Source organism: Rhea americana, unplaced genomic scaffold (genome assembly GCF_003343005.1).
Source record: "Rhea americana isolate MKP2758 unplaced genomic scaffold, rheAme1 scaffold_25, whole genome shotgun sequence".
Classification (NCBI taxonomy): Eukaryota; Metazoa; Chordata; class Aves; order Rheiformes; family Rheidae; genus Rhea; species Rhea americana.
In genome coordinates, this window is record NW_028186368.1 from 456,461 (window position 1) to 481,131 (window position 24,671).

The 24,671-nt window shown below is 37.8% G+C and overlaps 1 protein-coding gene and 1 non-coding gene across 5 annotated transcripts in view; both read right to left on the minus strand.

The window, feature by feature from the left end:
- Positions 1 to 24,671, minus strand: part of FIG4 (FIG4 phosphoinositide 5-phosphatase) — a 74,044-nt gene that overhangs the window by 21,174 nt on the left and 28,199 nt on the right. For all 4 annotated transcript variants that reach the window (XM_085306883.1, XM_085306880.1, XM_085306879.1 and 1 more), the window contains exons 11-19: positions 23,886 to 24,019; positions 21,859 to 21,975; positions 20,538 to 20,583; positions 18,051 to 18,199; positions 13,711 to 13,877; positions 6,603 to 6,741; positions 3,688 to 3,746; positions 3,316 to 3,463; positions 2,375 to 2,458 (exon numbers count right to left, since the gene is read on the minus strand). In XM_085306883.1, the coding sequence (XP_085163009.1) occupies positions 2,375 to 2,458; positions 3,316 to 3,463; positions 3,688 to 3,746; positions 6,603 to 6,741; positions 13,711 to 13,877; positions 18,051 to 18,199; positions 20,538 to 20,583; positions 21,859 to 21,975; positions 23,886 to 24,019 (1,043 nt within the window). The remainder of the gene's footprint in view (positions 1 to 2,374; positions 2,459 to 3,315; positions 3,464 to 3,687; positions 3,747 to 6,602; positions 6,742 to 13,710; positions 13,878 to 18,050; positions 18,200 to 20,537; positions 20,584 to 21,858; positions 21,976 to 23,885; positions 24,020 to 24,671) is intronic.
- On the minus strand, positions 15,825 to 15,897 carry TRNAT-UGU (transfer RNA threonine (anticodon UGU)). The gene has a single exon. It is a non-coding gene; the product is annotated as a tRNA-Thr (tRNA).

Consider the following 24,671-nt stretch of genomic DNA (forward strand, 5'->3'; position numbering starts at 1 on the left):
TCACTACCAATACAGASAGCAGACAGAAGTGGAACAAGATCTCCTATTTGAAGTAGGAACTGGATAATTCAATCCCAAACTTCTGGCAGGACAGCAACTGTACTGTCTATTCAACGTCTGTGAAGCAAGTCCGAAGTCCAAAGGGATGCTTGCACATACTGCATATGCAATTTCACATTAGGAATCACAAAGTATTTCTAGCACTTGTTCTAGTAATGTCCAAAACAGATCATGTGGATTATATTCTCTGGCACATCAAGAATTCAGGGCTATAGTTACAATTCCTAGATGCAAAGACAGGAGGTACTTCTGTACCCTAACTCTGGTTCAAAGACAATCTTCAAGAGGATCACAAGGGATGCTGGAGAATCACTTATGAAGCAGACATGTAGAAATAGGTAAATTATTACTCTCTCTTTTCTGTTGAGGTGGACAAGAACCAATACCAGAACCTATGGAAAGGCCTCATGAGAACTATGAGGAATCAAACAGGAAAACATTGTACTACAGAACTCTGACCCACCATGAAACAAATATAATTCTGATATCATGACTCGATCAGCAAATTGAAGCAGGTGGCCTGCAGGTCAGGAAAAAACAGAGGATTCCACTCATAAACGTTATAAAACTACTGACATTAACATCACCATATAGTCATAGGTGACTTAAGAAAAGTGGTGATGTCATCACTTTTTTTCTTTTTAATTTTGAAACAGTCCTGTAGGAAAAAAATGATCTTAAATGAACAGGGGTTTTTGAACTCAAATCCAGTAAAGACAGTTACTTCTGTTGAAACAGATCTCTTGGAAAGATTCCTGAAAAGGAAGAGGATGAAAAAGGTCAAAAAGAGTGAGGAGAAGAGAGAAGAAAAATTTGGATGTGACAAAGTTAATTCAATACTGTTAAGACTGAGCTACAAGCCAAAAACTCATCTACTGAGAATAACAGCGTTGTGCCAGATAGAAATTTCCAATCATTTTCCTAAATGGAGGATGAATTAGGGAATATAAAAACTTTGTAATAGAAAAGTGTGTGGGGGAGGTGTAATTGAATTATGCCTAAAATGTATTACTTTGAAAGTGCTGAGGAACGCATGCCACTGACAGGATTCCCTTCTCAAAAGATCTAATTGCCTGCATAGATTATGCTGGAGAAGTTTATACCCTGGAAAGTGTGTTATAGGACAAATGGCTTGGCTTTTTTTTTTCCTGGAAACTGCTTGAAAGATCCATTGAACAAAATTTTGCTAAGAGATACTTCCTTAATAACAGTAACTTACTGTTGTATTTGTTGTTGCATTCAACAATAAAGTCTCACTCATCTAAGGAATCTCCTGGTAAGGCCTAGATCACTCTATGCTAAGCTGGACAATCAAAGCCACATTTCACCTTACAGCATTGGCCAGTGCATGGGAAGCCTTACAAGCAATACCCAAGGCACCCTGGAACACGACTGATCCAGCCAACTCTCTACTTAATAACAATTCCTCAACGTCACAACAGAGAGCTTGAAAGAGCCTGAGAAAGACGTAAAGATGTCAAGTATTTCATGGTATATCTGGACAGAAGAGCTAATGCATATAAGAAAGTAGAAGAATAAAGCTTTTCTTCAAAAGCATCTATATATTCATAGTTCTTGTTAGTGAAGGTAAATTTGTATAAGTGTCAAAATAGTCTTTTGGTCTGTTCACAGAGAATATCAGTAGCATGAAATCAGCCTTAGCACTAGACTACGCTAGTGATAAGCATAGTCTACTCCCAGCATTCATTGACAGCAAGTCCTTCAGGGTCAAGGCACACTGGATGTTATTTATGAGACAGTCAAATTTTATAGCTTTTAAGAGGAACAAAACCAGAACTTTTAAAATAAGTTTTAGGAAGAACTTAAAACTTATGATGGCATAAGTTTATTCATTACTGATAAAAGGTTTCGTTAATATGAAGTACCTAGGAGAGAGTGAAGTGGTTCAGGAAGAGTCCTCATAATCATCATCAGGAATGCTTTTCATTTCCCACGTAACAGGGAACATACAACTTTAATTTATTTTAAATTTACAGTAACTTTGTATTCATTCTTTCCTATACTTCTCATTTAACTAGTACTATGAACTTGAAAAAACTGACTTAGATCTATTTCTCACCTATTTATTCTCACTTAAAACAACTTCATAAAGTTTGTTCTACATGCATAAGGCTATAAGCCACTGCATACTGACATCTTATAGCTGAGGCCTGCATCAACAAAAACCCCACTGAAGTATGCAAGTCTGGCTTATGTATCCTTCTAAAAGTCCAAACCTCTTTCTAATCTCATGCATCACAACTTGACTTTCTCTATTGTTAAACCATAACAAAATTTCATGTTTCAGACTTACCCCAACACTGATTTTCCAGTTTCATCAGGTTTACGAACGGTAAATGGACTTGGATCAATGCCCACATTCTTGGGCATAAAATCTCTGGCAAAAGAGAATGGAAAATCCATCCATGAGCAGAGTTTAATACACAAAATATGCTTTTCAAAATTCTCAGAACCACCTGTAATATCCCCCTTTGAATTAAAAAAAATCATTATTATCTAGTTCTAACTTCATTATTTTAAGTTAACATAACCTAAATATTAAGCCTCTAGGTATTTAAGAAGCTTTCAATTGCATTATATACTCCCATAAAGCAGCTGCAAACATCACCACTCGCCAAGGAGGCCAAGGCAGTGACATATTCCTGTACTGAGGAAGCCCTATGACTCAGCTCCATTGTTTTCAAGATGCTGCCAACACTCAAATTGGGTCAAAAAGCTACATGAAACATAATTTGCATGCAAATCATTTAGCTAAAGTATGATTAAGATTATGCTTAGAATATGCAACTGATTTCTGCCAATAAAAAACAAACAGCTGCGGGAATCTGATGAACTGAGGAAAAGAATTGTAAAATGAAAACAGAACAATTAGGAAAAAAAATGGTTTGGGGTAGTCTCTGTGACCTGCAAAGTCCACAGAGAGAAGTCCATTTCTCAGCTCATGAATGTCCAACCACTGTACACTCAATAACGGAAGGTAATTGTAAATGTTAGTGTATCTTAACAGAAATTTTTAGAGCTGCAATGCCACTTCAGCACTGTCATTCAGTTTCTAGAATTTTACTAAACTTGAAGCTTCCAAATCACCACCACCAACAACAACAATAAAAAACCCCCAAAGACCTGCATCTACCATGTTGCCCAAGCTTAGTGAAATAAATCTAATGTACACTTAAATCACATCAAACCAAGTTCCAGTGCAGGCTTTACAATCTTAAAACATCCCTAATGTACCGTGTAGAATTAGTCATCGCCAAACAGAAGGTCTCATCGAAACTGCTCAACTCATATGGCCGAAAAAATTCATTGTGTATATCTATTTCCTCTTCGCACTTGTGGAACTTCTTCACTATCAACTTGCGTCTGTTTTCAGCACATGTCACTGGGGAAAAAGAAACACAAATCCATACATGAAGAGTTAGATCCTTCTTGCGTCTTGCAGTTGAAAAAAAAAATCATAGTTTCTTGTGGAAAAAAAAAGATTTTGTAATCATTGTGAAGACAGTGTTTTTTAAAAATACGTGATCCAAGAAACTTAAAGCATTTGGGACTAAAACTCTTTCTTTCAACACATTCTCTAAGGCAATGAGCAAACATAGTTCCTACCTTCATCAAAAGGAAGAGGTAAATGCTTCAGCACATCTGTGGTCCACCAGTAAGTGTAGCTGTATAGAAAAGACACACACACACACACAATTGACTCAGAAGATTCGATCTCACATCCAATCTAAACATTTGCACATACTAGTTTAACAACCATACAGCTTCACATTGGTACAATCATCTTTATAATTCAAGTGTGGAAGAAAATAAAGAATTATCCCTGGATGGAGGATACTAATAGGCCCCAACTTTGCTCTGAAGACATGTATTTCAAACATGTGAGCTCCAAAAAAGCATGGGGGGGGGTTTCCCTCCATTAAACACAACACCATTTCAGATGCTTACCTAAAGTACTGAAATTTAAGCTCTATTACATATGGTATCTGGAGAAAAAAATGAAGAAAATGCAAAGTGGTAAGGTAAGCTTACTCCAAATGCATCTGTTCTGCTCCAGTTTCAAACCTCCTCCCCACCCCCAATATTTATTGTTTAGATCTTTAAATTTGGGAAAGGGGTACGAAGAAATGAACCTCACTGTAAATAAACAATTATATGAAATTTGAACATTGTCAAAGCAGTTGTCTTCTTGATGTAGAAAAGCATTTTGATAAGACAGCTGTCCCAAGTCTGATAAATGTATGTTGGCAAAGCAAACAGCAAAAACAAGGTCTGCTGGAAGCTTACGCACTGTTTCTGAAAAAGCAAGCAAAGGAAGTCGAGCAATATTCGGAAAACAAAGTGTTCTATCTTTCATTCATGTTTACATACTTCCATTTTCTCTTCTCAAATACACTTTAAATTTTTCTTTAAATCATTCTGATAGTTACTACTACCTAATAATATTACTTGATTTGAAAAGACATTCATTCAGTTATTTTCATTGATTTTATTTCAAATACATATGTAATCACAATATTGCAAGGATGGTAACCACAATATTACAGGGGTTATCTCCTACTGATGTCAATGCAGCTCGCTACCTGGAGCAGAAACAATAGGGGTATTCCCATGCCCAGAGACAGATTTGTTCACGAAACTCAGAGAATAATGCAAAACAGGTAGGGCAACACACTTCAATTCCAACATCTGTGTATGTCCTAAACAAAAAGAAATGAGTTGTGCCTGACAGTTCTGCCCCTTGATGAAGTGGTAAATCAGGACATGCTAGCATGTCATTTTTTCCAGTGCCTTCAGAAACTTTGCAGACACATCCAGCTTTTCTGCTGGACAAAAATTGGAAGTAAGTTGACAACAGAAAGTCTTCCTACCCATCTTTAACAGGGCTTTCATGTCAATCACACAAAAAATATAAAAGTAGTAAGTGAAACTCATTATGAAATCTCTTCTTTCTGATGAAGAAACAGATACAATGTAGGAAAGGCACAGACAGTGAAAAGAAGCTTCAATTACAGGAAACATCATCTTCCTTCCCTTCCTATAATCCTTGTTTTCATTACGAGTTTTCATTATTATCTCCTTTGCTGCTGTGCCCAAGGAATCGAATAGAGGCACTGCACAAAGAGACAGGAAGAAGCTATCCAAAGAGCTTCTAAAATAGTTTGGTAGAAACAAACAAAAATTACTTGGAAGAGTTTTTTTCACCCATGAACTTATTACATGGAAGTGTCATTATATCCAGATGAAAAAATATCTTKGTTGAATATTATAGATGTTCAGAAGATAAATTTAAACCAGAATGAAAGGTGAGACTAATTAACAAGTAAATGAAGAATATTACCATTTTCTAAATGTTCTATCTCACCTGAGAACAGTATCTACTACAAATAAGAGACAGGTTTTGACAAATGAGTAACAGATGAAAGTGAGACAGGAACAGTCTTGTATTTGTGGTATATCAGCTGGATTCACTTGTACATACAGTACTGTTCATGATCAATAGGCAATAAAATTAATATTGCATGTTTCATATGTGGCTGAACTAACGCTTAGCTATATGGCTGATAAGAGCTAGCATCAACAAAAGCCTCAGGAGAAAATACAGAAGGACTGCAATTTAGAAACAGTTACATCACATGCCAGCTGCCATGATGAGTTAATGGAGTAAGTAGCTAACACGGATCATGTACACTTTTTAAAACCTTTGAATTTTCCCCAGGTAAAAGCCTAAATACAGATATTCTGATCTACTATTTATGAGACTAAGCTTTACAACTGACAGAATGAACAGAAATATATATAGGAAAATTTCTAAGGCAGATAATCTAGTACAAGTCTAGCACTGCCCTTATTAGTAAAATTGAGAAAGCATTTTTTATACTCAGTATTTACAATTCTTAACTAAATTATTCCATATTGAGAGGCAATCATGCTAAAAAATACTTTAAAACTTCTATGCTTTAGCTCTGTTATTTCTGTATATCACTGTGCAACTACAATTGGATGGAAATCAACAAAAAACCCCTTCAAAATAGGCCAGATAACGTCTGGAAGGTAAAAAGTAGTATGGGCTTCTTTATATGCACTGCTGCAGACAGAATGCATTACATAAATAAGCTAATTAATGGAATGCTCATCTTAACCTCAAATTCAATATTAACTTAAAAAAGCTGACCAATAAAACCACCCCTGTATGCAGCTTAATGGCACATTGGTAAACTGTCCTTCAKTAAAATAGTGAATCATTTCACACTGCAGGATAGAACTTCATATGAAAGAAACTTTTTTATTCTGTACAAAGGAAATAAAAGTCCTAAAGGAAATTCTTCAAAACACCAATGTCCAACATTTTTTATAATCTCTTTCAAAAAGTTTTAATTTTTTTTTAATAAAAGCTTATGAAATAGCAAACAAGTTTTTGTTCCAGTTTGACAGACTGCCCAGTTTGGTTAACTGCATTTAACTGTTTTTGAAATTTATTAGGGCAAAAGCAAAGAGAAAAAGAAAGAACAGCAAAATACCTTCGCCTGGTCTGTGACAGCCTGAGAGTGTTCTTGTGGTGCAAATAAAAATCGGTAGGAAGTTCCCAGAGGTGCGGTTTTCCTTCTGTAGGCTTGAATACTCCCAGGAACAGATTAATGGAATCTTGCCTGTCTGCATCTGTTAGACAAGATGTACACTCACTGCCAGGAACACGGTACAGCTCAGTCCCCACCAGCCATTCCCTTGCTAGGTTTGTTCTTCACACGCTGAGTGTGTCTGTCCTAAGATTTCTGCTGGGAGCTCTGGGCTTCAACGACTGCAACTGGGCTTCATTTGGAGATGACTTTACGCCGAGGAGGAGCTCTGTGAACGTTCTAGGCAGAAGTAAATCCCGTTCTGCAGTTCAGTCCCCCACCTCTGCCACAATAATTTAAAACAGATGCTCTCCCACTATTCTGCCCTCTCTTTTCAGTCCATTTCTTTATGGATACATGACAGTGAAAGTAAAGATTTTGCAACAGGCTGCAGTAAAACAAGAAGCTCCAGAAATGGCAAAAGATGCACTGTCMTTTGCAGGAGGGGAGGAGGGAGGCAACAACACAAAAACTTTTCATCTCTTCTCCCAGCACTGGTTTCCTTCTCTGTCAGCTCAATGAATCCAAGACAGTTGCTGCATTTGAAGGCCCAGACTTGAGGAATGAAGACTGACCAGACAACTTGGGGAATTGTCCCAGATAAATCTCTGCAAGACTCTCAAAATTTGAATATTACCACCCTCTTTTGTCTAGCAGTCTTCCCTGTTTTCAGCCTCCAGACAGCCAGGCCAGTGCAGCTTCTTATGCTGCTACTGTTCAGTCRGCATCCAGTTACTAGAGTTCAAGACTTCTCTCCTTTTGGGGTATTTGAGATGGCACATATGTGCATGCATGAAGCATGTGCACATATTTATCCATGTGTCAGGGAATCATGATGAATTTACCGCACACCAAGCATTCCATAACAGAAGAGTGATTTCAAGAAATTAAACACTATTCATACAACACACAAAATGCCTACACTGCACAAACTATGATTTCCTTGGAGTCTTCTAGCYAGACCATAGTCAGTAAAACGCATTAAACTTCATAAACACCTTTTGATAACTTTTTTCCTGTTGGTTTAAATGATCAAAAGATGAATTTCTCTTGCCATATATGCTAAGCTTCATCAAAACTAAATAAGGCAAGCACTAAAATCCAGCAGATGTTTAACACTAGATGAAACATGACAAGAAATGTTGTTCATCCACATCTTTAAAATCTCTCACGACCTAGCTGCAGAYAGCATGAGCTACAACAAGTATGAGGAAAAGCTGAAGTTGGATGAGGGCTCTGGGATGGCGAACAGTAATATAGACAGACAAGGTGTAGGCTTTGAAAGCATAGTTGTAGGGACAGAGGAAGACTTACAGGCAAAGGATCTTTAGACACAGGAAATGTGAGGAGAATCAAGCTCTATCTCTGCTCTGAGAAATTAGCATATGGAAAGCTTTGCCTCCACTCATTTGTACTTCAACAACCATCAGACAAGGAATATTTCAAAGAATAGTTCTTCAGTAGAGCAGCTCTGTTTCATAGTGCTGCTGCTTTAGATTTCTCCATGCTTTTTAAAAAGGTATCATGAGAGATGAGTGTCCCTTTGCGAACCCACTGACTGCAAAGAGGCTATGAAGTCTCAGTATACTAAATGGCAGATAAACAACAGGCATAATCCACAAACTGGTGGTACAACAGTAAGGACAAAATTGACTCCTGGTTACTATTGATGTTTCAGTCAATACCTTCTTCTCCCACCAAGTTCTAACATCTCTTCCCTCTGTACTACATATGACATTTTTACATGAGTTAAGACGTTCAAGTGGCTGAGAAATGAAGTGTTATGCAGAAATTTGGTGACAACAGGATTATAGAAAAGTATGGAACTTTATAGGATCGTACATATGAGGAGGCCAGTATTTGGATGTGAGATCTTCTGTAGAAGAGAATCAAATGGTGTAAAAGGGCAAGGTGCCAGGAAAAGGAAAAGAGAAGGGAAAACTGATGACATATGGCTCTCCTTCCTTACTTACAGTACCTTTCATCCTGAATCTGGCTGTTTCTCTTGCTTTTCTTTCCACTCATACTCCTTCCAGCTACTTTTACTGCCCCTTCAAAGCACTTTTCAAAAATATGCTTATTTTAGCTTTTCTTACTCCTCACTTTCCATAGGTCTTTAAAATGATCAACTTACAAACACTAATACAGTAACATACGTAGGTCTTTACAACTTTCAGATTGTACTATTTCTGTAAAATAGAGTCACAGCTTAACCAAGACATAGAGAGAGAATGAGGAAGAATAGGAGCACAGCAAGAAAGCTATGTCAAACTCAATAAAAAGGCTTGGAAAAAATCTTATTAAGGACACTGAAATTCATGAAGAAAGGCAAAGCCACAAGCAAAAATATATATTCTCTCTTCTTTAAAAGAAGTTATTTTAGGGAAATTGCTGAACAAAACCAAAGAAAGCTCTCTACTTATTTTGAACACAGAAATTGGAGGTGTATGAAAGACAAAATGAATTCATGAGAGCAAATTGGTTAAACTTGGTGAGAATTTGTAAAAGTTAAAGGCAGAGATAAGCCTCCTTTATTCATTTACCAATTATTTTTACCTGCAAAGAATAGAAGGTATTTTGAAATTGTTAACTAAATCACAGTGAAATAAAATAATTCAGTTAAGGAACTATCTCATTGCCTGTATGACAGATGCTAAGATCAAATGAAATTTGTTGTATTAAAAACAGCTTGAATTTAAACCACTACCATTCAATTAATCATGTGGATCTGATTATAGCAGTATAGAACCATAGACTCACAGAATCAATAAGGCTGGAAGGGACCTCTGGAGATCATCTAGTCCAACCTCCCTGCTCAGCAGGGTCACCTAGAGCATGGTAGACAGGGTTGCATCCAGGCGGGCATTGAAGATCTCCAGAGAAGGAGACTCCACAACCTCTCAGGGCAACCTGCTCCAGTGCTCCGTCACTCTCACCCCTCACGGTCAGGCGCAACTTCCTGTGCTTCAATTTCTGCCCATTGCCTCTTGTCCTGTCACACGGGACAACTGAAAAGAGTTTGTCCCAATCGCCTTGACACCTTCCCTTCAGGTACTTATACACACTGATAAGATCCCCCCCTCAGTCTTCTCTTCCCCAAGCTAAACAGGCCCAGCTCTCGCAGCCATTCCTCATAGGGCAGGTGCTCCAGCCCTCTGATCATCTTTGTAGCCCTACGTTGGACTCTCCAGTAGTTCCATGTCTCTCTTGTACTGGGGGAGCCCAGATGCAGTACTCGAGATGAGGCCTCTCCAGGGCTGAGTAGAGGGGCAGGATCACCTCCCTCGACCTGCTGGCAACAGTCTTCCTAATGCACCCCAGGAGACCATTGGCCTTCTTGGCCACAAGGGCACATTGCTGGCTCATGGTCAACTTGTCATCCACCAGCACTCCCAGGTCCTTCTCTGCAGAGCTGCTCTCCAGAAGGTCAGCCCCCAGCTTGTACTGGTGCCTGGGGTTATTTTTCCCTAGGTGCAGAACTCTGCATTTGCCCTTGTTGAACCTCACGAGGTTCCTCTCCGCCCAGCTCTCCAGCCTGTCCAGGTCTCTCTGAATGCCAGCACAGCCCTCTGGTGTCTCAGCCACTCCTCGCACCTTGGTATCATCAGCAAACTTGCTGAGGAGGCACTCCATCCCCTCATCTAGGTCACTGATGAGTAAGTTGAGCAGGATGGGACCCAGGGCTGACACCCTGGGGGACACCACTAGCCACAGGCCTCCAGCTAGACTCCACACCACCTATGACAGCCCTCTGAGCTCTGCCTTTCAGCCAGTTCTCAAGCCACCTCACTGTCATTTTAGCCTGCACTTCCTGAGCTTATCTAGGAGGATGTTATGGGAGACAGTGTCAAAAGCCTTGCTGAAGTCAAGGTACACAACATCCACTGCCCTCCCCTCATCTACCCAGCCAGTCATTCCATCCTAGAAGGCTATCAGATTGGTTAAGCAGGATTTCCCCTTGGTGAAACCATGCTGGCTAGTCCTGATCACCTTCGTTTCCTCCATATGCCTGGAGATGACATCCAGAATGAGCTGTTCCATCCCCCTTCCAGGGATGGAGGTGAGGCTGACGGGCCTATAGTTGCCTGGGTCCTCCTTCTTGCCCTTCCTGAAGACTGCAGTGACACTGGCTTTCTTCCAGTGCTCAGGCATCTCTCCAGTTCTCCAGGACCTTTCAAAGATGATGGAGAGCAGCCTGGCAACAACATCCACCAGCTCCCTCAGTACCCATGGGTGCATCCCATCCTGGCCCATGGATTTGTGGATGTCTAGCCTGCCCTGAAGGTCTCTAATCCTATCCTCCACAACCAAAGGAAAGTCTTCCCTTCTCCAGACTTTCTCCCTCACATCCAGGCCACAGGATTCTTGAGGGCTGYCCTTAGCAGTGAAGACTGAAGCAAAGAAGGCATTCAGTAATTCTGCCTTCTCCCATTCAGGAGCGGGCCCACATTTTCCTTACTCCTCCTCTTGCTGCTGATGTATTTGAAGAAGCCCTTCCTGTTGTCCTTAACACCCCTTGCCAGACTCAATTCCAGCTGGGCCTTAGCCTTCCTCGCAGCATCTCTACATACTCTGACTGCACTCCTACAATTCTCCCAAGTAGCCTGTCCCCTCTTCCACATTCTGTGTATTTTCTTCTTCTATAGCAGTATAGTAAAGCATTCTTACTTCTCCTCAGTAGCAGATGACCGTACTGCTAAATGTTACATTGCTTCAGGACTCAAACTCTTTTTCATACTTACTGTTTCAGTTTGTGCAGTTGTTTTTTAAACTTAAAAATGTAGAACATTTAGCAGCAAATTTCCTTCTACTGCTCTACATCTCAACTCTCAGCTTGAAGACAGGTAATAGAACAAAGATTTTTTAAAGGCTAAATCTCCAGAGATATATATATATATATGCACATATATATGCACATTATTGGGGATAAGTCAGTATCTTGAAAGGAGACAATCCTCCTCAATCCTCCCTCACCCCCTTATTTTAAGGGCTGAGCATTTTTATGACTTAACTTCGAACAAAAATAACACAAACTTTTGTCTTTCTTTGAAACACTGACCACAGAAAAGAGGATAGTGAGCTTAGATCATTTTTCCTATCTAGATGGCAAATCCCTCTTTTCAAAAATAAATAAATAAGAATGTAACACTACATGTGGAACAGACAAAAGAGTAAACAGATTTTATTCTTTCATTGCTAGCACTGAATGTTAGAATTGTGTACAGCAAATAGGAAGACTGCAGCGATTTTTCACAAGATACTGCAATGTACAAGTATAGTAGCACATTTTTAAGATGATTTGAAAAAAACAGGTACTGAAGGGGCCACTTAATTGAATTAGCCTAAAATAATCTACTGCTCTCAATCTGAATTTGCAACTGCACTACATGACAAATCACTAAATCATGACAGATTCAACACAATTGGGACTATAACATCCCATGACTAAAAGGGCATACTAATTAAGTTTACATTCATACACCACTGAAAGGTAGCTCACTATGTGCAGTTCTGTTTGTGGATGAACAAATCATTCCAGATTCCAGAAGCTTATTATGCATGTTGCAATTCTACCACTGAAATCTATAATGTCACATTTCTCTCTAAAAAGCATAAAAGCTAGGAAATTATTTCATGTAAATTGAATTTTCTTCATATTAAAATATTAATAACTCATATTAAAATATATTATGAATGTTAATATAGTAACATTAATTTTAAAATACAAAATATTCATTTTTATTCATTTTCATATTAAAGATACAATAACCACAACATCGAATCCTACCTTTCAACAATGCCATCTTCAAACACATAGAATATATAAAGTAGCAAAAATATTTGGCTCAACTGGGATCAAATACCAAAACTATAAGCTAGTGAAAGTGTGTAGTAACTTCCAGGAAAGATTCATTTTTCCTACTCATTTCAATAAAGACTAACATCTTTTCCTGTACTCAACTGTAAGTTTGCCCAGGTGACAAGACAGGGTTTTTCATTCTGTATGCTCTGTTCTTTTTGTAACTGATAAGAGTTGACATCTTTTTTATAATAAATTCTTCTATTACTAAAGCACCCACACATTTTGACTATCTGTGCAAGCACAACATAGTCTCAAATGATGGTCTAGAACTCTGCTCATGTTTATTTTGAAAAACTTCCTCTTGACCATTAAAGTAGGTGTCATAAAAATGAGCAGCTTCAGAGATTTGTTCCATCTTGCAGTTATCAGTACGGGTGATACTGCAAACATGCTTTCTTTTGCTCATAAGAATTGATGAAAGCAAAGCATGCCTTATGGCCACTGCAAACAGTAACAGGTCATTGCACTGAAAAAAACAAGCTTGTTAACTGCTGCATGTACAACAGATGTTGTACATCTACAATATCTACAATATCTACCATCCTTTTCTCTGCTTATCTCACTAATTTCTCCAAATATGACATATAAATTATATAAATCACATTCAGAAACAGTACTCTAATGCTGTGCTCCCACATTTTGTCACATGCATAAAGTTGTCACTAACAAAAGCAGTAACTTGAGCCACAGGGTAATGAACTATTTGCAACCAGTGTCTGACCCACTGTTTTTAAGTTAGTTTCTAAATAGTTGCAGTCAACTAGAAAAATTACCACTTCCTTCCCTCACTATGTAGCATTACATATACATATGACATACGTCATATACATTTAACAGCCCTGTAACAGTTTATTTGCTTTTCTATTGAGCTACAAATGTCACTGCCAGTTTCAATGCTGTAAATATTTGCTGTAAACTTCCTATACAGCTAATTAACTGTATCAAACAAGGCTGCACAAAACAACATGCTTTTTAATAGGGTATAATATAAAGACCTGACCAAACTAGCATATTCATTTACAAGATTTTACTGAATTATTTCAAGATTATAGTATAGATGATCTCTGCGATAAGATCACAGTGTTGATTATTCACAAGTAAATTGTTTCCTAAATAATAGTTTTTTAAAAAGTACTTAAAATAGTTCACCTGAGAAAGCATTACTATAGTATCTTGAGAGTGTTTGCATAATATCTTTGGAATGCTGGGTCCATGGAGCAATCTTTCTATAGGTTTTGACTCTGTGGACAAGTTGAGACCCTCCATATTGCAGAGAAAGTGTGTCTCCATGATCTTCATATAATTCTTCAAATAATCTGAAGGAAAAATAAAATGTGATGGGTATCAAACTGTTGAAAAGAGTTTTTAAGAGACAAAATAATAAGGTAGAAAATACAAAATATCATTTAGAGGTAAAGCACACTAGAACTCTGTAGGTACCCCCAGGCATTGAATTGTTTTTCTGCTTAAACAAGCAATATATTTTCTCCTCCTAAGTACTTTTGCCAGTTTACAAAGAAGTATTTCATAAGGAAGTACTATTAGCTTAACTTCATTGAAATTTAAAGGTATGTCTACATTCTTTATTCAGATAAATATCATATCTGGAAATCATATTCAAATATCATTATTACTAAAAAGTATTAGACTCCAATTTTTTCAATAATTTATAGTACATATTCCCACTACAGAATATGCATTTCTGTAGATTCAGAGAGAAGATTAACAAATCCTGTTAGCTTGTTAGCTTGCAGAGAGAAAACAAACTGTAATCCTTCACAAACTAAGATATTTTAAACACGCTAAATGGGACAGAACATGCCAGTACCTCAAGGCTATGTGTTCTGCCAAGTCCACCGGGAATGAAGTTGACATAACTTTCCAAAATTTTCCTAGTTACAACAATGATGACCCAAAGCTACAAGCAGAAGGAACATGACTTTGTGAGAAATGTAAGGGCAGTCAGATACAATTTGCTGGAGCTGGAAAAGCATCAGGTAAGAAGATATAAAGAGACAGCTGCTAAGATGAACAAGGAGAACTGGCTAAAAGCAATACTGTCCTCTAGCATCACAAAGTTGTCGGTAGACTCCATATTGAGAGAGCAGTCTAAGTAATAAAGATGCTCAAGAAGCACCCTTACTAATGGCAAAAACATGACAACAATCTCAGAAAACACATTTATCCTAACGAGATGGGCCCCAATCTAAAAAATAACAGTTCGAAAAAGTGCTTCTCAGAACCAGAAACTATGGCCCTGCCTGAGCAAGGTGATGACAAGAATGACATCTTGCTAGAAGTGGCTGAAAGTATAGTCAAAAGGCTGAAGAGAAAAAAAAAACTAGAAATATGTCACATCAGCACAGCAAGACAACAATTCAGGCATCAGCACATGGTAGAGTGCAAAATCTGAGAAGAAAGAAATCCTTAAGGAATGGAGAAAAAGGGGGAAAAAGGGGGGAAAAAAAGGCATAATCCTTAAGAAAGTTTTCAACAAAGGAGCAGTACTGCATAAGCAACCTATCAACCATTTGACTGAAGTCCTCCTCAAAAGGTTCTGGAGGAAGAATATTTATCTGAGCAGTACCTCAATTTTCAAAAAAACAAAATACAAATCTGCTCAACGTCAAGCACAAAATGATCAGTTAGGAGGAAGCATCTGCTTAGTGACTTAAAAAACACCATTTGCCTCCATACACATCGTTCAGAGCTCATAACATTATGTAGCAGAATCTGTTGATTTATTTATTTATAAGTAAGGGAGAAAAGATAGAAATTCTGGTTAACTCAGGGCTAAAAAAGTTGGTTCAAGGCAACAAATGGCAGGAGACAGGATGATGAGTCTCAGAACCTTCCCAGTCAACTGCAGGGAACTGATGAATAGACCTTACAATAGAGGTTCACAGAAAGCACACAGAATGCTTACAGAATCAGTAAGGTTGGAAGCGACCTCTGGAGATCATCTAGTCCAACCTCCCGAAGATTTCCTGGTGCTGGTTCCCCTGGGTCTTGAACCCAGGACCCTCAGTGTGTAAAGCAGATGTGATAACCACTACACTATCCCTCTACCCTGGAAGCTTGGGGAAGGATGCATTAACCCTCTGACTCTCTTTCCCCCTCTAAATAACCAAACTCCTACCAGCAGCAAATGCTACATTCAGCCAAGTCTTGCATTTCTTGCTGGTGGCCTTCATTGAAGGCAGGTGCCACCACCATCTTAGCAGTTCACAGGGTAAAAGCCACCCCTACAATTCCTCTTGCAAAGGCTCCAGTGAGATTTGAACTCACGACACCTGGTTTACAAGACCAGTGCTCTAACCCCTGAGCTATGGAGCCAAGCAGACAACTTTAAATTCATAGAGGATGTTGATTTACTTGACTTGGAAAAGATTTGTAGAAATAAATTAACTTTCCATTGCCTCAAACTATTAGGGATGCAAGGTAAACAAAGACTGGTCTTCTGTGAAAAGTAGTTAACTATATACAATCAGATAAGCAGCAAATGCAGATTTAGTCTACAAAACTTCCTAGATGGGACAACAGTCACTTTAATGGGATCACAAAGAAATATAGCTTGTAGAAATGGTCCTGCTCAGTAAAGTCCATAAGAAGACCAATCTCACAAGATACAAAATCACTGTTCAAGAGGCACATTTTCTTCATTTTTCAGGAAGGCCAACAAAACTGAAGTGCTGGCCTCAGAAATCAAGTTCAAAAGAACTTCTGGATTTTAGTCAGTCAGACCATGTGAGAAAAATCGAAACTGATATGGAAGACAGTCACAGAATGTAATGGGGGAAAAAAAAGATGAAAAGGCTGTTCAGAAACATTTGCTAGATTAACAATGACTCTTCTAAAACTCACCCTCTTTGGCCAGGTAAAGCAGAATCAATGAAGAGGCAGAGTATGGAGGAAGCAGATACTTGAAATAAGAGAATGGGAGAGAGAAATAAGAGAATAAGAGATCAAGTGAAGTGAAGTGAAGTGAAGTGAAAAACTGCACAATGGAGAAGTAAAGTATAGCACATACCTGTCTTCTAAATTTGTTAGACTATGAAGCAGGATTTTTAAAATAATCCTGAACATAGTAATTCAGAAATGAGTCTTAACAGATGACAAAATAAGCCTCAGAGAGGCATATATTAATGCAATGGAAAAGAAAAAATGTAAGTCAAATGTGGCCAGATAAAAGTATCCTTTGAAACCAGGCTAATAGCTACATTGCAGAGAGATAATGAGAAATAAAGTATCAGGAAAATCAGAGAGAAAGCAACTACTGTAATCTTAACAGATATGGTTATGTAAGAGATGGAAATTTAGGAGGGCTGGAGAACAGAGAAGAAATAGGGTAGAGAGAAGAAGGTGGATGGGAAACCTGGCTACTGCAGTAAGAAGCAATGGAGGAAACAGAGGTCCTAACAGAGGGATGGGAAGGGGAGAGGTGGTGAAGCCTAGGTAAAGACAGTGAAATACAACCTGAGGTATTGAAGTAAGTGGTAGCTGTAGAGGACACTGCAGAGAATGGGTGTAAGAGATGTAGCCAAGCATGGACCTCCTCCAGTTAGAACCCAGCAGCCCTGGTTGCAACTGGTGTCTGCAGCAGCACTTGTTTGTTCTCAGACATAAGCCCGCAGCACAGATGAGCGTTAGCAGCTGGGACATGGCAAGGCTGGAACAGCATTGGTAGTGCCAGAGGGATCGAGCTGGCCCCGAGTCTGCCCCGGCTGCTGGGCAGGGGAGGCCCAGTAGCACTCCAGAGCCTCACGCGGAGCTGGCATGCTGTGAGTGATACCACTCCTGCAGCACGTACTTGCTCCTGGCACCAGGCGAGTGCTGGAAGCGCTTACTTTGAAGTCTGAGGCATATTTACAATTAAAATAGCTTAGAGGTTTTATTTTCTCCTGGGCATTTTAACTTAAAAGCTAAAGGTGATTTTTAAAATAATGTCAGGGTGCTCCAAGAAGTATCCTTGATACGAGATTTAAGAACAGCTGTGCTGAAAAATTTCCTCAACAAACAAAAAAGCATTGCATTTTTTCTGGAAGGAAGAGCAGGAAATAGCACAGAAAGAAGTACTTCTAAACAAACACAAATTTGGCATTCTGCATAAAAGCACGTATTCAAGTTTATTTTCTGGTTTGTACTTTGTTCAAAGTTTTAAAAATAGTCTTTCATAGTATATATCTGTTTCATTTATTTAAAAGGAAAATTCTTCAGTTTATGTTTAGGTATATATAAAGAAAATGAAGTTAAGCAGTTATCCTGAAAGAAAGTTGATTAAAATACTTTTTCCAAATAGTAAATTTTCAAGATGACTTTTCTCAAAAGGATCCCAAATATTGATGATTTTTTTAAATTTACATGAAGAAAAAATATTAAAACATTCCAAAAGAAAGAATTGCACTTTATTCTATAAATATAAAATCTTCCTAAATCTCCTGTCACAAAATTAAAATAAGTCCATGTCATACTTTATTAAAATATCTTACCTAACAGCATCTGTATCAAATTGCAAATTGGGTTTATCAATCAACCCCAGTGAATAGAGCTGGTATGCCAAAGCACATTTTCCCACCATAAATTGGGCTGTGTTAGTGCGATCTAAACAGTCCACACAATTGGTTCGGAGAACACCAGTCTGGCAGAGAAATCCAAATAAAGAAAAGATCTTTTTTAATTAACAAGTTAATACATTCACGACTATTTTTCCCCACTATCCCAAGACTCCCAAGCCTTGCTGATAAATACTGAATTTTACGTCAATTCACAAAGCCTTGAGCAAAGATGTTTTCTCATCTCCAGTAATCTATATTAGACAGCTTTAAGGCCTACTTCCTGAATAATCCTGCATTTATCACCATATTTCTCCTGAATTTCTCCTTCAGCTCACTCAAGTGTGCTATCACATTGCTGCAGATCTATTGTTATGGCACTTAGAGTAACTTTTCCATATCTTGAGCAACATATCTGAACATTCTGTTTAAGATCACAATTATGCACACATTCTTTAATGCTGCTTCTGCCATCATCCTTCAATTCCATAATGCACACAGAAAGACTGTTCTTTTACAATCTGAACAGTGGAAAGAAATGGTTAAGTATTTTAATATAACAGCATGGGAGATACTTCTGCTCAAATACATATGGCTACATCGGAGCCAATCACAGAATCACAKAATGGTTGAGGTTGGAAGGGACCTCTGGAGATCATCTAGTCCAACCCCCCTGCTCAAGCAAAGTCACCTAGAGCGTGTTGCACAGGATCATGTCTGGGTGGGTTTTGAGTATCTCCAGAGAAGGAGACTCCACAACCTATCTGGGCAACCTGTTCCCAGTGCTCCGTTACTCTCAAAGTAAAGAAGTTCTTCCCTACATTCCTCCCCTCTCAGTCTTCTCTTCTCCAGGCTAAACAGGCCCAGCTCTCACAGCTGTTCCTTGAAGGCAGATGCTCCAGCCCTCTGATCATCTTCGTAGCCCTATGCTGGACTCTATCCAGTTGTGTGGGCTCCCCAGGACAAGAGAGACATGGAGCTACTGGAGAGAGTCCTCCAGATGAGGCCTCCCCAGGGCTGAGTAGAGGGGCAGGATCACCTCCCTCGACCTGCTGGCAACACTCTTCCCAATGCACCCCAGGATACCCGGCCTTGGTTAAGCATGATCTGCCCCGGTGAATCCTTGCTGACTACTCCTGATCACCCTCTTTTCCTCCATATACTTGGAGATGACATCCAGAACGAGTTGTTCCATCACCTTTCCAGGGATGGAGGTGAAGCTGGCTGACTGTAATTTCCTGGGTCCTCCTTCTTGCCCTCGTTGAAGACAGGAGTGACACTGGCTTTCTTCCAGTCCTCAGGCACCTCTTCTTTTCTCCAGGACCTTCCAAAGGCCATGGACAGCAGCCTAGCAACAACACCCACTGGCTCCCTCGGTACTCGTGGGTGCATCCCATCAGGGCCCATTAATTTGTGGGTGTCACTTAAACTTCTTTTACTGTTTTACTAAAGAAGCACTTTTTGCGTATGACTCACAAGATACATGTTCCAAGATGAGATGAACTGCGACACAAACACTTACATAGTATGCCTATGGTGACTACCTCAGATATTTGGGTTATAGATAGATGAAGACAGCATACACTTAATACAGGTTAACCTATAAGATTAACATTAAAATCCAGCTAATATTCATGTATTTCTTAATTTAAAAACATTTCAAAATCACTTTTATTCAATTGTTTATCTGCCCATGGAGAACATATCCCAGTGGTCCTTAGTTAGTATAGGAATGGACACATGCCCTCCAATTTACATGAACAACAAAATGATGAATGGCAAGTTGAAAAGCAATTAATGTGTCTCAAGAATACGCCCTGTGTTCAGAATATATAATTAGGACATTCCTGTTTAAACTCTTTACAATATACTTTATCCAACCTTCAAGAAAGCAGTGTTTCTAGTCATATTTTCTTCTAGAGATGGAAATTGCAATAATACACAAATTATCCAGCAGAGGTGAGATTCCTTATAGTCACACATTTTCATGTGTAGGAATATGTCACCAGAATTAAATATGTTTATTCTCCACCTCCTGTGTCTAACACTGCTAAGACTGATGTATTATGTAGTTAGTTAAAATGCTGCTGCTTAACTTTCACTACATTGGAAGTACTACAGACTAAGTAGAAATGGAAACAAATTTAAAATATGAGCATTTCTCAGACTATATCCAGCAAAAATATAGCTCTAGCAGCTTAAGGTCTTCTGGTACCATCCAAGAACTTTAATCTCTATTTCCCAACTAGATTCTTGGGATGGATTACAATAATGCTGTTTATTCYGCAATAAATTAAATATTAACTTGAGAGTTGTCTGCTGTATCAGTAATCAGGTATTTGAGTAAAAAGGTTCTTTGTCGCTTTGGGAGTGCTGGTATGTGTCAGTGCAACCATGAATTAATAACATTTATTATTTCAGTACCTGCAAGCGACCAGTGGAAACAACATAACCTCCCAATTCATTCCACCTGAAATGGAAACAAAATAGGATGACTTACAGATCATTAAAAAAAAAAAGAAAAGAAAGAAAGAAAAGCAGAAAAGCAAAGCACAAATCATGTCACATATTGGTCCACTCAGTGAAAAGGAAGACAATTAAAAATCTGCCACAAAGCAAAACCGATATCCCTAAATAGCAAAAAGCTAAGCTCTGTGCAGTAGTAAGATGATGTACTTAAATTGCATTGTAAAAAATCTAGCCTTAGAGTACAAATATTCAGACAGAGGCATAAGCTAAAACAATTCTGCAAGGCCACATAAAATATTTTCTTCTCACTTTACAAAACAGGATAAAAGCTATGCAAGCCCTGACAGACTGGGTCTTGAGGGCACAAAAATTGAAGCTAGTACAATGCCAATGACTGGAAGGTGGAGGCACAACATGCACTGTGTGTGCTCTACGAGAATCTCTGTGAGTTTTACTTCTGTTTATTTCCAAATAAAGTTAGGCTAAAAAGGCACAGGATACTCTTAATGCAAATAAGAATGCCACTTGGGTAATGATAGATTGGATGCCTAGGCTGACAGTTGGAACCAAACACTTTTGCAACTTTTAATTCGGAAGGTATTTTACTTCTGAAATTTTTAAGACTTCAGATAATTCAGCTTACTAAATCATTGTACTTCTGCAGCAGTCTAAGGAAATATAGTTTATATTTTTCCAAAGGAAAAAGGTTTTCAATTCTGTATAGGTAAATACCATAAAATCTATTGGAAATTACTGAACCTAGTAACAACTAGATGAAAGGTATTTTATTAGTATGCCTTAAAAGAAGCCACTTATTAAATTTAAACTTTTCTTGCTTTAAAATTTACCCCCAGATTTCAGACTCCTTTCATTCAAAAAAGGATGTTCCTCAAAACCTTTAGAAATACATACATATATATATATATATATATATATATATATATATNATATATATATATATATATATATATATATATATATATATGTATATATATATAAAGACAAGGATTACAAGTTATGATGGTTTTAAATAAACAAGTATTCATTATAAATAACAGTAGCATAATTACTTGCACTATAATTTTTTTAATATATTAGCATTTCCCACCATTTGCTTCTGACTGCAATCCTTTCTGCTATAGCTTAGTAAAAAATTATATATTTTCCTATTAATTGAAGTCTTAAAATAAGGAATAATGCCATAGACATTAGACACTCCAGGAAAATCTCCAAGCTGGAGATGCTATTCATTATACATACATAAAATTATACATACTTTTCATCTGGCCGCAAGATACTGCAGTAAGAATCAGGTCGATTTACAAAAAATCCTGTTTTCTTTACTACACTTTCTGCAATCACATTCAGTCTGTCAAGTACATTACAAAGTTTGCTGAAGAGAGAAAAAAAAAAACACTGAATATACATTAATACTCAATATCTACTGCTTAGAAAGTCTTTTAATAAAGAATATGATTTAATCACTCACATCACTGCTTTATTTACCTAACAGGGATTACGTCTCTAGTCTTATTTTTTATAGACTTAGAAAGCTCCTTGACAATCTCTGAACAATTTTATTTATTTATGAATAAAACAAATCACATAAACCAGAAAAAGACAACTTCAGAATACTAAAGACTCACTGATTTTGATACCCTACTAATTTTCCTCTACTGAACGACCGATAGAGATATATGCTTAAGTTAAACTATATACCCTCATTTTATTTGCAAGGTGCTGTTTTTTTCAGTAGCATTTGCTTCAGAGAGTGGCCTTTACATTGTCCTGCATTTCCTGTTTAGATCAGAACATTCATCCACTGTTGGAGATTAACTTCTGTTTACGAGTACTTTCATTTTCAAAGTTTTTAATGCAATGTTTATATTTCAAGTAACATAAATATTTTTTCTTTATTTTAAAGCATTGCTTATACYGAGATGGAAGCAATCTTTTGCAACGTTTCCACAGATACTATTTTCTAGAAAACTTATTTCAGATTTGTACGTTGAAGCAAGATAGTTCTCATTATTCCTGTAACTGCATGTTCTTCAAGCATAGATTAACATTATCTTCTGTTCTTACATCTCTGGCTTGCATAAAGACTTTATCTTGTTTGAAGTACTCTTAAGTATTCTTATTAAGTATTAGGGCAGATAAGTATTTAAAAATATATAGAAGATTAAAGAAGGGGCATCTTCTGATCATCTAATACCTTTTCCTGTATATGACAGATCATTAAGCTTCATCAACCTCTATCTATACGGAATCTAGTAACTTGTATTTAGGTATGCCTTCTGAAAGGAAAGTCTTATTCTAAGATTCATTATTTAACCATAACACAAACAACTGAACATATGCTTAACTGTGTACAACGTCATTTTTAGGAAAAAAAAAGTGTGAAACCAAGTCAAACTTCAGAACAACAGTATTTTTCACCTATATGACAAGCCTTTACCAACCATGCTTGTAATCTCAAATAATGAGTGCTGTTTTGCAAAACATTTCCATATAATGTTATCAACCAACATTAATTATGCTCCTGCCCTTTGAATTATACTTTTTTTTTATTATTTTGCTTAGACTAATACTGTGTCAGATACCTTACAGTTGAATTTTTGGCATTAAACGATCTAGTAGACATATGCAGGCCAGAGAATTTTACAACTGAGTTATGGGTTCCCCAAGAGTAGTTATCCAGAACTACAGATTTAAAATGTTAATCCTTGTAAATATCTCCACATTTAGGAAAAGATCATCATTTTTATATCATACTACTACAGTATTCTACCGTTCAAACTCTTTGAAGCAAAAGTTACTAAATAATATGTATTTCCCTTTCTCTTCTAACATATATACCTGTCCAAAAATTTAAATGCCTTCTAGCTTTTCATTTCACACTGGATGAGGTAACAGAAGAGACTGATTGATATGAAAACTCTTGACTTCCAGAATTTGATAACACAAAATAATTTCAAAACTAAAAACCTCAAAATGTAGTGTTTTGACTAACTCAAAATAAAAGGGAATGTTGTTGGCTCTTTTGGTGTTTTTTTTTTTTTTTTCCTGGTTCCTTCGCAGAATATTTCAAAGTTTTCAGGCCTTACTCCAATTTGGAATGAAACCAAATCCTAAAATATAAAAAAAAACTTCCAGAAAGCTGAAGTTTTACTCTGTGCATAGATCTTAATAAAATTCAGTCATCTCTTCTAGGCTACATTCAACTGAAAAGAGAGACACTCAGCAGAATTCAGTCACTTACACCATGGCTAAGAGCACTAGAATGAAGGAAGATCTTTCTACCTTTTTGTATATTTGGCCATATCCCAAGGAATATATATAATTGCATGCTCTGGGGGTAAAAACTGGTTGAGGTATGTCACAGCAGCAACAAGTTCTTCACTAAGAATCCTTTCATGCTTTCTTTTTTCACGTTCCTTTAACAAAAAGAAAAGCATATTAATGCTAGTATTTTTATTAATATGTGTATGTAGCTTGCATTCTATATATACATACACATATATATGTGCATGTACATATTATAGATAGAAACAGACTCTTTACCACAAACGCTTTAACCTAGACTTCAGCGTTTTCTGTTTCATACAGATGATGTAGAAACAATGGATAAACAAAACTAACCATTTATGTTCAAACAACGCACAAAAACTTCAGAAAATTCAGGAAGACTTTCCCTTGGTTGAAGAGGATTGCGTTAGATAGCATTTAAGCAAAACTGGCACCCACCAATCTATAGGCCCCAGAGGGATGCACCTATGAGTACTGAGGGAGCCGGTGGGTGTTGTTGCTAGGCTGCTGTCCATGACCTTTGGAAGGTCCTGGAGAAAAGAAGAGGTGCCTGAGGACTGGAAGAAAGCCAGTGTCACTCCTGTCTTCAACGAGGGCAAGAAGGAGGACCCAGGAAATTACAGTCAGCCAGCTTCACCTCCATCCCTGGAAAGGTGATGGAACAACTCGTTCTGGATGTCATCTCCAAGTATATGGAGGAAAAGAGGGTGATCAGGAGTAGTCAGCAAGGATTCACCGGGGCAGATCATGCTTAACCAAGGCTGGGTATCCTGGGGTGCA